The following is a 15,114-nucleotide window of genomic DNA, read 5'->3' as shown; positions in this document are numbered from 1 at the left end:
GACTCAGGGCTATGTATTTATCAGGGCTACTGATATGTTTAGAATGTAGGTCATCCCTACCCTCACCTATAAGTCATCATGAACGGTGGCTAATAAGCAAAAGAACAAGATCGCCGGAACAAGCAGTGGAAATAACTGTTCTCTTAAGGGTGGCTTGGCTCTACCTTAGAAATAGGGTGAAAAGCACGACCATCCGTGAGAGGCTCTTAGTTTAACCACTGCCTTATTCGCGTTGAGAGGATTCATTTGAAGTGGCTTTGGCATCTGATTAGGACACCTCACTGGTGAGCTGTTCAGGGCATGTCCCACTGGTTGGAGATGAGCGGGGAGACCAGGACACACTGGAGAGACCACTTTTACCCGCTGGCCTAGAAACGCCCCCTGGCGAAGAGCAAGGTGATGTGACTGAATAAAGCCTTTCATTTTATTCGGACACTAACTAAAGCCAACTTCAGCTAGTATAGAGATTCCCAACCTGTGGGCTGCGGCCCCCTGTTGGGCCGCAAAGGTATTGCAAGTGGGCCGCAAAATCGTATCCAAAATGGTATAATTTTTTGTGGGAGGGCAGATGTAATTATAGAAAAATAAAACATTAAATGTTAAAACTCGTTAAGTTTAAAAGGATATTAAACATTTTCAAATATTATTTTCATTATATTGTCTTTCCTTCGAGTATTATACATGTGACAAGGAAATGAGAACGCATCATAATGCCTTTGTATTTATGGGGTCAGAGCTGGGCCGCAAAGGTTTTTGAGACTTACAAGTGGGCCCCGAGTTGGAAAAGATGGGGGACCACTGAGCTAGTATATTAAAAAAAACAAACATTAAAAGGTAAAATGTTGAAGGATTACAATGTAGAATGACTGAAATGAGAAATTATTTTGTTTTCTTTGTGTTTTTCTGTGTTTATTTAATGGATTGGGATGCATAGGTTAAGCTACTTTCTGTCTATTCCTTTTTTTTTTGTTACAGAGTTCGTTTTGTAGTGAGAAAATGTAATTTAAGTGTTTTTTTGTATTGTAACCAAAATAAAACTATTTCATCATTCATTAATAAAAAGGTTTATTTAGGATAATAAACTACCTGGGTTCAATTTTTACTTGTCCTAATTCATCTATAATGGTATAATTTAATCATAGAAAAACGTGTTGGTGCCTTTCCTTTATGGTTTTTGAATCTAGGATAATTCCAAGTCTTTCAAGATATAAAACACCTCAAAACAATAACACATATATTGACTTTCCATTAGCCTCATACTTAAAGACATCTCAGTCTCATTTGGAGAATCTTTCTCTTCCTGTAATGGAAACTTAAGCTTATATAAGAAGAAAATATGGAAAGGAACTGACCAGATATTTACTTGTTTCTCATCATTAAAAATGAGTTATCATACGTCTTGAAAGACATTCCACTTGACTGGTTGAGTAAACATCGCTTTTTTTCCCCTGTGACACAGGAAGGACAGAAGAGTTATGATGAGTATAATTTAAACTGATGGTCCGACTGAAGGAGATAAGTGCATCTAATGAGTTATTAAGACATATTTATCCTTTTTATTGTAAATGTCTGCGTGGATACTGGCTTGTATTTACATTTCCATGGTTTATCTTAGCAGGCATGACACTATCTGCAGCTATGTAGGTTGATGGGTGAGGACCACCCGAGGGACCGACTGGGAGGAGAGGATCCTGTTTTGATTAAGTGGACTAATCTCTGTGGGCTTGGCGCTCTCTGCTGGGCTCGCGGCCTCCTCGATATGATTCATCCCGATGACAGCGGCTTAAACTCCGAAGGGGTGAGTTGTCTGCTTATCTGCCGCCGTGTCCGCAAGTCTTCATCTCGCCCGGCCACACTTTCCACTCGCACAGGAGGAGTCATGTCTCACACAGAAGGCTCACATTCCACCGACCGCTGTGGACCTGCTCCGAGAGAAGAAAAACCACCTCCTTTCCTTTCACTCCGGTGCCAGCGACCGGCCGGTACACAAGGTGTTTCTTCAGTGTATGAACCACTCGTGCATTTTTCCACCTGCTTTCCAAATATGAACGGTATTTAGCTGTGGACTGACCGTTTCCCCCAAAGAATGTATTGAATGACGGAAAAACAAGAAAGATATCTGTGGTCCTGGTTTTATCTTCACATCCATATTTAGGGTTTTGTGTCACATTTCTTTGTGGCCACACGATGAGGTGATTCAAGCAGAAGTTGAGAAGTGGTTCTTCGTATATTCGCCAGGAATCACAGTGTCAACGATAGATACTTCAGAGTGACCTCAGAAGAAACTTTGGTTTCAGGTGGTATGGGTTTTTTTTTTTATAACTTCTTTTAGAGTCCAACACCACAAAAAAACTGTCAGTTCTATTCCTGTGTCCGGACCAAATGGGCCCCTCATCCAATCAAATGTTTACATTAATTTGAAACTCCAGCTCTCCTGTCATGAAGTAAATGTTCCTCATCATGACCATGTTTTCAACTTATTACTTTATAAAGTTGCTCTGAAATCTGGGCGAACGAGAGGTTACGAGAGTCCATTATGACGCAATAATGGCTTCACTCCTCCTACAGCCAGCTGTAATCACGCCCTGCTTTGTTTATACAACGAGTCCCTTGGAGGTGGAGACCATTGATGACATGCAGTGACAAACCTCCATGCTTGACCAATCACAGCAGAGTGGGTGTGGTTATGATGAACAACATTTAATCTCCAGAAAAACATAGTGTTTCGAGTGAGCGGGGCTTAAGATCATTTTCTAATGTCAATATTTTACTGTTCACTAGTAGAACTCACTTGACAACAGGAAAATAGGAAACATTAACACATTATAATGAGCAGCAAACAACCACTGAACAACAGTTATGAGACAACAAGCTCTTGAAAGTACTGAAGAGAAAGAAAATGAAAAGTTGTATTCTCTCAAACAAGAATCTCTGCAGGGTCTTGATGCGGCCTGAAGGGGGCGATCTACCCCTCCATCTGCTCGAAGACTTCAGGAACATGAGCACCATCGTGCGTGTCAACCAATGTCTATGTTCGTATCAACAGCTCAACCGCATCAACACTTCAGTTCTTGTCCTTTATTGCCTTCTTTTAATGAGACCAAGAAGAACCTCCAATACCTAGATATGCAAGACCAGAACCAGGAAGTGGAATATCCTTCTGAATGGATGTTCATACAGAGCACAATTTTCAAAAGTCATGGCTAGCAGAGTGCGCGTCCTCATTTTCCATTGTGTGGAGTCGCGATCCTGTCAGGGTTGTCATCGTCACATGATGGATGAAGAGGAACCGGAGTGTGGTGCAGAACTACATCACGGATCGCACGCTTCCACGTCGGTGCACGTGTGACTGATTTCTGAGTCCACGCTCAACGACCAGTTCAACGGAGGCTCGTGGATGGAAAACTAAAGGTCCTCCAGCGGCGTTGACGGATGCTAAAGTTTACGATTCATGATGACGAGGAGCTGAAGGTTGACAGAGTCAACATGGTGAGGTTTAATATTCGTCCTGGTCACAATCCTAGAATCGGCTGAAATGAATTCATGGTCACGCGGACAACAAGTCGAATCTCACATCGTAAATGCACTTTTAAAGCGTCTCATTGGTCTTGATGACAATTTAAATGAGCTGAGTCAACTTTTATTACTAACTTATTATTATTATTATATTACTTATTACCTTTGTGAGACGCTTCCTTTCCTGCTGCTCCGTCCACGCTGGAGCATCGATGGTTAATCATTTTGCTCGTCACTATTTCCTCTATTCAAGGACAAATGCTCTCAGATCCCAGTGACTTTTGTTTTGAGGAATTTTTTTTCTTTAGATTTTAAGATGTATAAACAGACATGAATAATAAAACTGATTTGATGAATCTGAACTATTTGACATCTGTACAATAAGAAACTTTCCTGAGTTTTTTTATGCCGGTTCTTATTTACAGTGTCTCTGCTTGTCAAGCGACAAAATTCTAACTTTTTTCAGAGTAATCTGTTCTTTTAGAGTTATAGACAAAAATGTTTATTCATTTTAATGGAGCAAAATGGAGCTCAGTTGTTTTTTTCATCTTCATCTTCGTCCAAAAAGACACTATAAAACATTAAATACCTCCATAATGCTCGTCTGTAACGTTTATTGAAGCCTCAAACATTTCTGAAATTTGATTACTAAGTCAATATTTTAAACCTGTTTTTAGCACATTCTAAGAGGCTAAAATGCTACACAGACAGGATACACTCCAGGTAAATATTGCACAAGTGTCTTCTGACTAAACCCCTTAGTAGACATAAGGGTGAGTAGAAATGTAGTGCAATTGTAATTTTGGACGAACTGTCCGTTTTAGTCACTCATTTACATAAAGTACAAATAAAAAAAAACAGGGAAAGTCACGCATTTATTTTGATGATGTTAGTTTTGGCAGCAATAAATAGTTACATTAAAGTAGATTTGTTTTCAAAGATTTTGAAGAAAATATTCATTTTTGTGTTTTTAAATGGACCTAAATCTTTTTGATTTACTTTTGTTTTGAGTTCATTTCTAAATGTTTTTGAAAAGTATTGGATTTTGATTTAGTTACATTTATTTTACATATGTATCACTCTTTGGGTTGTTTTAAACAGTTTGGTCTGAACAAGTTTAAAAATATTATATATATAAATATATTTTTTTAATGATTTCTAAACATTTCCTAAATTTACTTCAAAATTATTTGGAGAAATAAGAAATACTCCCAAAAAGTTTAAAAAAAAAAAAAAACGTAAAAAATACCTTCGTAAATTATAAAAAAAAAAAAATACAAAACACAATTTCACTTTGGAAGATCATACTTTGACTGTATTAATGACCTCATGAGGTCAAACGGCCAACATGACCCTCAGGCTGCACTTGGCCGAGGACTTTGTCTGAACTATGATACTCCTTTAATGATGGTCCCGAGTGAGACTCAAGTGCAAACCTTGGATTCTAACTGTATTAAAATCACATTCTAAATAAACAAAATAAACCTGTCGCTCTGCCACTCTCACTCCCTCCCAGAGAACTCATACCTCCAGCTTTGAGAATTGAGTTGATTTGTATCATTGGAGAAGCTTGTGTTCTAGCCTTAAACGGACTAAGATTTATTTAAAGAAACATGTGCATGTGCAGGTGAAACCAGTCTATGTTTGTCCGACGGTAATGTTTGTATACGAGTGTAAAAATGTTTCAGCTTAACCTGCTGGTTCCTGTCAGCCTGGATCAACCGTCAGGCGACACATCAGCGAGTCTACGGTGCAAACACGAAAGTGATGTTAATATGCAGGAGCTGGAACAAACAAGGACTCTCTCATGTGGTGGACGTTTGAAGAGGCGAGGCCTCGCGGTGGGAAAACGGAACAATACGTTCGACCGCAAGCAAAGAAGAAAAGCGGCCGTGATGGCTTCTGCACATACTTTCGCTCTCTGTTCTCTGTCGTTCAGTCGCGTCTCACTTCATCTCTCTTCTTGACTTGGTTCTCTAATCGTGCAAACACAAGGCAACAACACGGGAACCTCACACACTCTCACAGACGAAAGAAAACACATCAAGAGCTCATGACATCATGGTGGACTAATGAAGGAGGAACGAAGCTTTTGAAGTTGTTTTTTAACTGAAATCTGTTACTTTCATGCCTCGTTTTCTGAGATTAAAGATCTGAAGAATGGTTTATGTCATGAAATCTGTGGGGTTTTAGTTTGTCTTTAAACATTCACAGTTTTTATTTGTTATTTATATAACTTGGTTTTTATTTGGTTTGTCACAAATTTTTTTTCTCTTGTTATAATTATTTTTACTTCAAATATGTATTTTATTTTGTTAATGTTTGTTTTGGCAGCGATAAATAGTTGATATTCAAATAAATTGGAAATGTTGTATTTTTGTGTTTTTAAGTAGACCCTGAATCTTTTTTTGCTTAACTTTTGTTTTGAGTTAATTTTTAAATGTGTTGGATTTTGTTTTAGTTTCATTTATTTTACATATTTATCAATTTTTATTTTTTTTAAAGTTTGGTCTGAACTATTTAGAAAAATACTAACCTTTTTTTAATGACTATTCTACTTTCAATGAAATTCTACTTCCTTCCTTCCTTCTTACTACTTCATCTGCTTTCAAACTCTCTCACATCTACTATCAAACTCTCTCACATCTACTATCAAACTCTCTCACACATCTATCAAACTCTCTCACACCTTCTATCAAACTCTCACATCTACTATCAAACTCTCTCACACCTTCTATCAAACTCTCTCACATCTACTATCAAACTCTCTCACACATCTATCAAACTCTCTCACACCTTCTATCAAACTCTCACATCTACTATCAAACTCTCTCACACCTTTTATCAAACTCTCACATCTACTATCAAACTCTCTCACACCATCTATCAAACTCTCTCACACCTTCTATCAAACTCTCTCACATCTACTATAAAACTCTCTCACAACATCTATCAAACTCCCTCACACCTTCTATCAAACTCTCACATCTACTATCAAACTCTCACACCTTTTATCAAACTCTCACATCTACTATCAAACTCTCTCACACCATCTATCAAACTCTCTCACACCTTCTATCAAACTCTCACATCTACTATCAAACTCTCTCACACCTTTTATCAAACTCCCTCACACCTTCTATCAAACTCTCACATCTACTATCAAACTCTCTCACCTTTTATCAAACTCTCACATCTACTATCAAACTCTCTCACACCATCTATCAAACTCTCTCACACCTTCTATCAAACTCTCACATCTACTATCAAACTCTCTCACACCTTTTATCAAACTCTCACATCTACTATCAAACTCTCTCACACCATCTATCAAACTCTCTCACACCATCTATCAAACTCTCTCACACCTTCTATAGAAATCTCACATCAACTATCAAACTCTCTCACACCATCTATCAAACTCTCTCACACCTTCTATCAAACTCTCACACCTTCTATCAAACTCTCTCACACCTTCTATCAAACTCTCACATCTACTATCAAACTCTCTCACACCTTCTATCAAACTCTCTCACACCTACTATCAAACTCTCTCATATCTACTATCAAACTCTCTCACATCTACTATCAAATGCTCTCACACCTTCTATAAAACTCTCTCACATCATAATGTCACCATCATATCTGGAGCTGCGGTAGAATCGGCAACTTATATAAAACTCTCTTACATCTACTATCAAACTCTCACACCTTCTATCAAACTCTCTCATATCTACTATCAAACTCTCTTAGACCTTCTATAAAACTCTCTCACATTTCTATCAAACTCTCTCACACCTTCTATCAAACTCTCTCACATCTACTATCAAACTCTCTTAGACCTTCTATAAAACTCTCTCACATTTCTATCAAACTCTCTCACACCTTCTATCAAACTCTCTCAAATCTACTGTCAAACTCTTCCACATCTACTTTCAAACTCTCACGTCCACTTAAAACTCTTTATGACTACTTGATACTATCTTGTTTGTATCTTGTAAAGTTTTTTTGTTTGATTTCTAAACAATCAAACATATATTTTATTTGACAAATTCTGTGGGTTTTTTTGTTTCAATTTCTACATTTTTGTGCTTTTATTTTGATGTATATTTGCAGGTCCTGGTTCACGCCGGAACGCAGCTACTCACCCACTATCATCCCACTTTCTACACGCTTGATGATGTCGAAAGCGTTCTCCACGTTGCCGTCCAGGATCTCGAACTTGACGTCGTAGCTGCCGAGCTGATATCCTCCGAACGCCGGCACGGAGGTTCTCAGGAAAACAATCTCTGTAAGCAGATAACAATTAGACACGGAAGGCTTCATAATCACGCCGGGATTGCTCCGCCAAACAAACGTCACTCGCTATTTTTAACCTCTGAGATAATGGAGGAGAAGATGGAAAAGTTGTGTGTTTACTGCGAAGGTCAGGGGAAGGTTGACGCTCTAATACCGATGTTCGGGGGGAAAAGGCCTCCGGTCGTTTACCTCCCGACGCACAGCGAGGACGAGAGCTTTTTAGTCCTGTTGACACAGAGCTCCTGCTGCACGCCGGCCAATAGATGCTTGTCAGCGTCTGCTCGTGATTACTGCGGTTTTCTGGTCGCATCACGGCACATGGCGCTCCTGGCGCAGCCAAGAACGATAGAGTAGGTTTGGGCGGGGGGGGAGAGGCGGAGGGTTGACTGAGACGAGCATCGCAACGTCAATCATTTGAAGAGGCGAGCATTGTTGTGATGTCACTCCGGACCACACGAGGCGCTGTGGTGAGCGTCAAGAAAAAAACATCAGTTGTGAGTCGACATCATGAAAGGGTGGTTTGAATAGTGATGTTAAAAAAAAAACATAATCCAGGTTTAGTAATCGATTTCCTTTCTTTCATTTATTGGCTAATAAAATTTAATTTAGTTTTGTTTTTCTGTTTTGAACGCATCATAGTCATTCCTATGCTATTGAAAGTTCCACACTTGCAGGTGTGTTAATGCAGTGGACGAAACCGATGGTCCCTGAAAAAAGAAAATAAATTCTTTTAATCCTGTCCTATCGATTATTACTGTCTGAAAGGTGTTTCATTTTGAAAAAAAGACGGTATTTTCGCTGAAGAGTCTGTGATTCCTCACATGTCAAGACGCTCATTTCAGTTGACTTTACTCCAAAGTAAACCTGTAAACTAGTGGAAATCCGTGAAACATAAACTCTAAATTGGACCCACATGTTGCTCGGGGACCCCTGTATTTATGCGATTTAGTGAAATTTTCTCGTCTTTTCAGGACCGTTTTTTTAGTCTTTTTTTATTCTTAAAGGGCAACTAACGTCAAACTCCAACTCTCCTCACATGTAATAGATGTTGAAGTCTTGCTCAAGATGCAGTAAGTTTCTCATCATGACCATGTTTTCAACTCATTACTTTCAACTTCATTACTATGAAGTTGCTCTGAAATCTGGGCGAACAAGAAGTTACGAGAGTCCATTATGATGTAATAATAGCTTCATTCCTCCTCCAGCCAGCTGTTATCACACTCCCCCGCTTTGTTTATACAACGAGTCCCTTGGAGATGGATACTTCGGCGATTGATGACATGCGGTGAAAAACCTCCACCGTGACCAAAGTGTTTTCAGTGGGCGGAGCTTAAGATCATTTTCTAATGTCAATATTTCCATGAAAAGAGACTTTTGTACAAACACACTCATGATACAATAGAGTCACAACAACATCAACACATTAGGTGCCGTGTAAACAATATTACATCATGATTTTTAACTCGAAATATCGTCAAATTATAAAAAACGTTTAACGTTGTTTTTTCTAAAAAAGATTTGTCGCTAACACTCTGTTGCCAGTGGGCAGATTCAAGATTATCTTTCCGGAAACTCAAAATAAACGCATTGTGTGGCAAATTTCAGGTTAGTAACACAACATACAAATACTATAATTATCGCACAAATACAATAATTATCATAAACCGGGCAACACTGCAGATCGGCGGTGCCTGAAGTTAACGTGGTAGCATTGAGGCCGGGAATGAAAATATATTAAAAAAAAATGTTTGTCAAAGAGTGTAAACGTTGAAGTAAGATCTAGTAGGACTCACCCTCTGGCCCCGTGAACTCCCTGAAGGTCGGCAGCGAGATGAACGTGTGCGACACGGAGTGTGTGGGGTTGAGTATGCAGGCGGTGTCGCCGGGCTGGCAGGACTTGATGCACCGGATGATGTCGGAGCGATCGAGCCTCTGCAACCTGCGGACGAAAAAAACATACGCCGCAGCGTTCACGACATCGCGACAACAGGTCAACGTTCTTGACTTCAGTGTCAATAAAATCTAAGCTTGCCTTCTGGCTCAGCTCTGATTGATACTCACACATGAAGAAAAGACTAGTGGAGGATCTATGAAGATCTCATGTTTGGCAGTGACTTACTACGCTCACAAAAACAAAAAATGATCCACGACCTGTTGGAGAAAATATTTGGATCCTGCGAGCGTCAGATAATCTCCCGAGGAGGATTTATGGGGCACAGGGAGTCTCCTGTAGAGTCCTAAATTGTGCGCCATGAACCAGACCAGACAACTCCCCGGCCGCTGCCCCTGGCAGCTCTCGTCCTTTTATTTACTGCCGTGTTTATTCCAGAGCGCAGTCGGTCGCGCGTCAGCGGGAAAAGCTGTGATCCTGAGAGTCGAGCCGAGGCGGGAAGTGTAGTGTGTTGGGTCTCCATGACGACCCGAGTCAAACATTTGCCGGGAAAAGAGGGTTTTTATTATAAAGGATTGAGGCTCGTCGTGCGAAAATAGGTGCTTTGTGAGCAGGTTTTCACTCTTTTATCACAACATATCATATATCACGACTCTTATCACTCGACAATATTGATCATACTGAATTAGAACAATTGTTTAGCTCATTTTTTAATGTTTAATTTTTTAATTTTATGTACTATAATTAAATGTATTTTTTGTAATATCACTTGCAGATACAGTAATATTTGATGCATATTCTAGACTTAAATGTGGTTTTAATTATCAATATCATTGGCAAAAGTAGTTGGAGTTTCTACAAAAATGTGTTTTTTTTTTTTGTGTATTCATTTTTATCTTTCAGTTTTTTGTTGTTTAAATAAAAACTTTTTTCCCCTTTAAATTCATAATTACCAACATATAAACACAGTAATCGACAACAATGGAAACTGTTATTTTATTAGAAAAAATATTTGACATCAAACCAAGATATAAAGAACAACTTTAATCGTAATAATGATAATAATGATTTAATTTAACTTCAATAAATGTTTTATTTTTTTGCCATTTCTTTTATATTTTGTATTAAACTGTATCAGAATCAATGTATACAAATAAAATTCGTATTGGATTCTCAAGATTCAATAATCAGGAAACGACTCATTTAAAGTGAATCATGGAGGAGTGAGACTCACTAGAGGTTTGTAATTCACTTAAGGAGGACTCTATATTTGGGTGGAGTAACTCAAATAAGGGGACTCGATAAAGGAAGACTAAGATAAGGAGTCGCTAAAGAGGAAGGACTCATTCAAAGGAAGGGTGATGGACTCATTGGAGGACTCATTACAGGTTTAAGACTTATAGCAACCCAGTTAAGTTGGACTCGAAAGACGTACAGTATTTGGACTAACTACTCGAGGAAGACTTGATAAAGGATTCAACAATAAGGGATTGACTCAGTGAAGGAGTAAGATCCAGAGGCTTGTTACTCACTTAAGGAGGACTCTATATTTAGGTGGAGCGACTGAAAGAAGGGGATTCGATAAAGCATTAATGATTCACTAAAGAGAGAAGGACTCATCAGAAACCGAGCGACTCAGAAGAAAAAGACCAGGAGGAATCTAATTTAAAAAAAAGGAGTCTCTCGATTTAGGTTGACTCACTCAGAGACTCAATAACAATGACTTACTAGAGAAGAGTCTTTTAGGAGACGACACTAATTGAGGATTTATTAAACAGGTATGACTCATTTAAAAGAAGGTGATTCATTTGGACTTGTACCAGGAGCTGGACTCCTCTAGGATTTAAAGGAAGAAGGCCGAGTGAATCCATGTGAGGAGTCAAACTGAATAAGAGAGGAGTCAGAGGAGTAGTAGGACTCAGAGACTCATTTAAGACTCTGGACCTTAGAAAACAAGTCTCATTAAAATAAAGTTAATAAGGAGAGTCGCAGCCCCAGAGGGACTCAGTAGACGGGAAGGACTCACTGGAGGTTCAGGACTCTGGTAAAGAAGACAATTAAATTCCATTAAAAATCAGATTTTTATAGCTTGTGACAAAATTTTTACTTGCAACCATCTTGACTTCAGTTATGTGACTGTGATACTTTTTTTCTAGTAAACTACATACATATTGAACCTCCTAACTGCTCATAGAAATTATAAACGTAGAAAAGTATTCCTGAAGTCAGCTCCACCCACACCTTAAGTGGGACTAATGGAAGTCCTGACGCTCATGAATCAGGATTTTGACCCAAAAAATGTGTTGAAGCGAAATAAAAAAAAGTCACCACTTCCAAAAGGTTAAATTTGAAAGTGGGTAGGAAGCAAAGACGTCGGTTATATTGGGATATGAAAACAGCCAAGTTGCCATGTATAAGTGCAGTTAATGTGCGTGGCAGCCGTACAGCCGCACCGTGAGTCATGAGCCGTGGACGTCTGCGGCCCCTCAGGGGAACCATCAGCTGCAGCTCCGGGGCCCGAGCGGGCTTAAGTTGCACGGCCAGGAGAAGAAGCCCCTCGCAAGACGTCAAGCCGCCGCTGGGTAGGGGCTTGTAATTAGTAATTAGTGGGAGGATCCAGGTTTTTCTAAAGGTCCGGGCCAAAGCCGCAAAATGTTCTCCTGGTTTGCAGTACCGCGGGCTGCGAGGAGACCCGAGCCCGGCCCAGGAGGACGAGGTGAGCGCCCCGCCGGGGCCAGAGGGTAAATTTACGAGAAGATAATGACCCGGGATGAACTTCCCCCTTCAGCGCTTCAAAGTCGGGAGATCATCAAGCGAGGCTAATTACAACACACGTGCGCTCAAGCGTGCGCGCTCCTCGTGGCCCCGGCCCCGGTAGAAAATCCCTAATAGTCTCAGACCAGAAAGAAAAACAGACTCTTTGGATGAAAGTCTTCTGGTCAAGCGTAAGCTCTTTTATTTCTCGGGCAATTATTATTTATAGCCGGCACGTTGATAACGCCCCAACACAAACACGGCCGGGCATCACTCATTCAGCGAGCGGCCATGTTGCTGCACCACTAATTACTCCGACCACCGGCGGGAGTCCAGAACCCCATAACTCACAGCGAAAAAAGTGGGAGGTTCGATGAAACCTCTTCCACTCTTATTTTTAGCCACTTGTAGGGGAGAGTATAAAGAGCTGAGCCAGAAGCGTTGCTTCTTCATTTTATCTGTAGTCCTGGTCCAGAACACATGAGTCTTGAGATAAAGGTCAGGATGTAATACACTGAAAGCAGTGTCGTCCAACAGGGACTTGGAGTAGCGCTTCTCTAAATGTCCGTTTCGCATTGGCTGGTCTTAACCTTACTGTACTCGACTCAACTCTATCTGATTTGTGTTGTTTCCAACTGCACGGTACGTCGAAGATATTATCTTAGAGCCTGTTCCGCTTCAGTTCCCAAAAGTGCCGGGCCAGCACTAAAAAGTTGTGCTACCGACTGCCGGCCACTGATTCGTCAATAAAGAGTCGGAAGCACGACTCCCAATAAGATATGTCGTTACGAAAAGTACCAGTGTCAGTGGACAAGGTTCAGAACTTTTTGCGTCAGCGGTAAGTCTGGAACACCATCGCCTCTTAGGGTCACGGCACCATGTTATGGGGCCACTGCCCACCGTGGGTAGATTGTTGGTCCAGTGGAAACACAATAGAGTAGTGTTGAATTGGGTCGAGTAGGGCTGGAACTGTTCAGTGGAAAAAGGGTCATTCGTTAAAAATTGGTGGCAGGTCAGGTATCTATCAATAAGTGTAGTGACAACATCCTAAAGATTAAAGTTGACCCTCATGGGTCGTTAAGCAATCCTTTGGAACTGGAATCAAGAGCTCAGTCCTCCACCATTGATGCGAAGTAGAGAAACTGCTGTTCAACATAGAAGAGAAGACCTAGGGTGGCTCAGAGACTTCAAAAAAAAAAAATGACTTCATATGTACATGTTTACTTAGTTTTGTTAGCTTGTTAGCTTCTGCAGACTTCCCGCCCTTTTTATTGGTTGATGCTCTGCGACACTGTCTTTTTATCCGTAGTCCTAAGCATCATTTTAAACAGTATTTTGTTTAAATATATAACAATTAAATCATCTTTTGAGCAGTTCATTTGTTGTTAAATTAAACAGGTTTTGAGGAAATGTGTAAGAAAAATAAAAATCTTGTCCAAAACTTTCATAGAGATAATGAGAGCAAAAGTATTAAATTATTTCAGGCCGTCACTTTCCTTCTCCTAGGTTGGCCCCAGGTCCTCCACCCATTGGAAACCTGAATAGGGATGTGATCGACACATAGTCCTGATATTTTCAATTCAATTTTATTTTATTTAAATTGTATTATCATAACGAAGTTATTTCAAGACACTTTACAGTCTTGATGAGATGGAGCAGTGGCTCAAATTTAAGCCTCTTCTAGGCACTAACTTTTTTCCGACCAAATCTTGAACCGCTTATTTTAGAATTCTGTGTATTTTATGTGTCACACAAACACAAATTGAAGAAAACACATCTTTTTGGTGCAAACTCTTTCCTTGATTCATCCTAATGATGTCATTATCAAGCTTTGACTTAAACATATCTAAGTCCTTTCATATTTCAGACTTCATTTTTGCTTTCTGTATTTTTTTTTATTGTGTTCATAGTTTGTTTTACATACAATAGTCGATGTATATTTCACATTTATCCTAGTCTTCTTAACTTTTTCTTTAATTGTTTATTTTTCTCATCTTAGTTTCTGTATATCCTGCATATTATAATACAGGTCTATATAATTCAGATTTTACCCCTCTGCTTTTTACTTTTTTGTTAATACTTAGTACACATATCTGGATTTTTGTATGTTTCAGTCTTGATCCTTCCTTTTTATTGTTACATTTATTTATTTTTTTCATTATATTTCCAGAAGAAGTCCAGCGTTCACTCAGCTGTGAGCAGAGAGCGTGGATTTAGCCTGTCCTCGGGCGCCACCTAGAGGTAATTTGCGTCAATTAGGGACTTCAAAATAAGGAAGCGTTTATATTAAAAGGTAGGAAAATATCTAATCTATTTCATTATATTTTAGTCATTTGGGAGAAAGATAGGTTCAAGATCATGGATGTAGGGAAAATCAAATCCCAACTGAATATGTAAAATAGACATAAATAGATTTGGAAATATAAATTTAATTTTGGTGAAAAGGAACTGAATATTTCCATTTGTATTCATTTTTTATAATTATGTATCCTGGCATTATATTTGCAGAACTACTCCAATAAATCTTCATAAAAAAAGGGTTTCATTTGTATACCTCCGTACAAGAATGTGGTAAATGGATGAGTTGAAATACTTGTTGAACAGATTGGGGCAAATCGATACTCACAAAATCCACGATAAAAACAAACGCAACA

At 39.3% G+C, this 15,114-nt stretch overlaps 1 protein-coding gene across 1 annotated transcript in view; it reads right to left on the bottom strand.

Moving 5' to 3' along the window:
• Window positions 1-15,114, bottom strand: part of fbln1 (fibulin 1) — a 42,605-nt gene that overhangs the window by 6,644 nt on the left and 20,847 nt on the right. Inside the window, exons 15-16 of the mRNA XM_087797210.1 lie at window positions 9,609-9,754; window positions 7,665-7,805 (exon numbers count right to left, since the gene is read on the bottom strand). Coding sequence (XP_087653336.1) covers window positions 7,665-7,805; window positions 9,609-9,754 — 287 coding nt within the window. The remainder of the gene's footprint in view (window positions 1-7,664; window positions 7,806-9,608; window positions 9,755-15,114) is intronic.

The sequence above is a fragment of the Callionymus lyra genome, chromosome 8 (assembly GCF_982586985.1).
Source record: "Callionymus lyra chromosome 8, fCalLyr1.hap1.1, whole genome shotgun sequence".
NCBI lineage: Eukaryota > Metazoa > Chordata > Actinopteri > Syngnathiformes > Callionymidae > Callionymus > Callionymus lyra.
The sequence above is the reverse complement of the archived record's forward strand: the minus strand, read 5'-3'. Positions and strand labels throughout refer to the sequence as shown.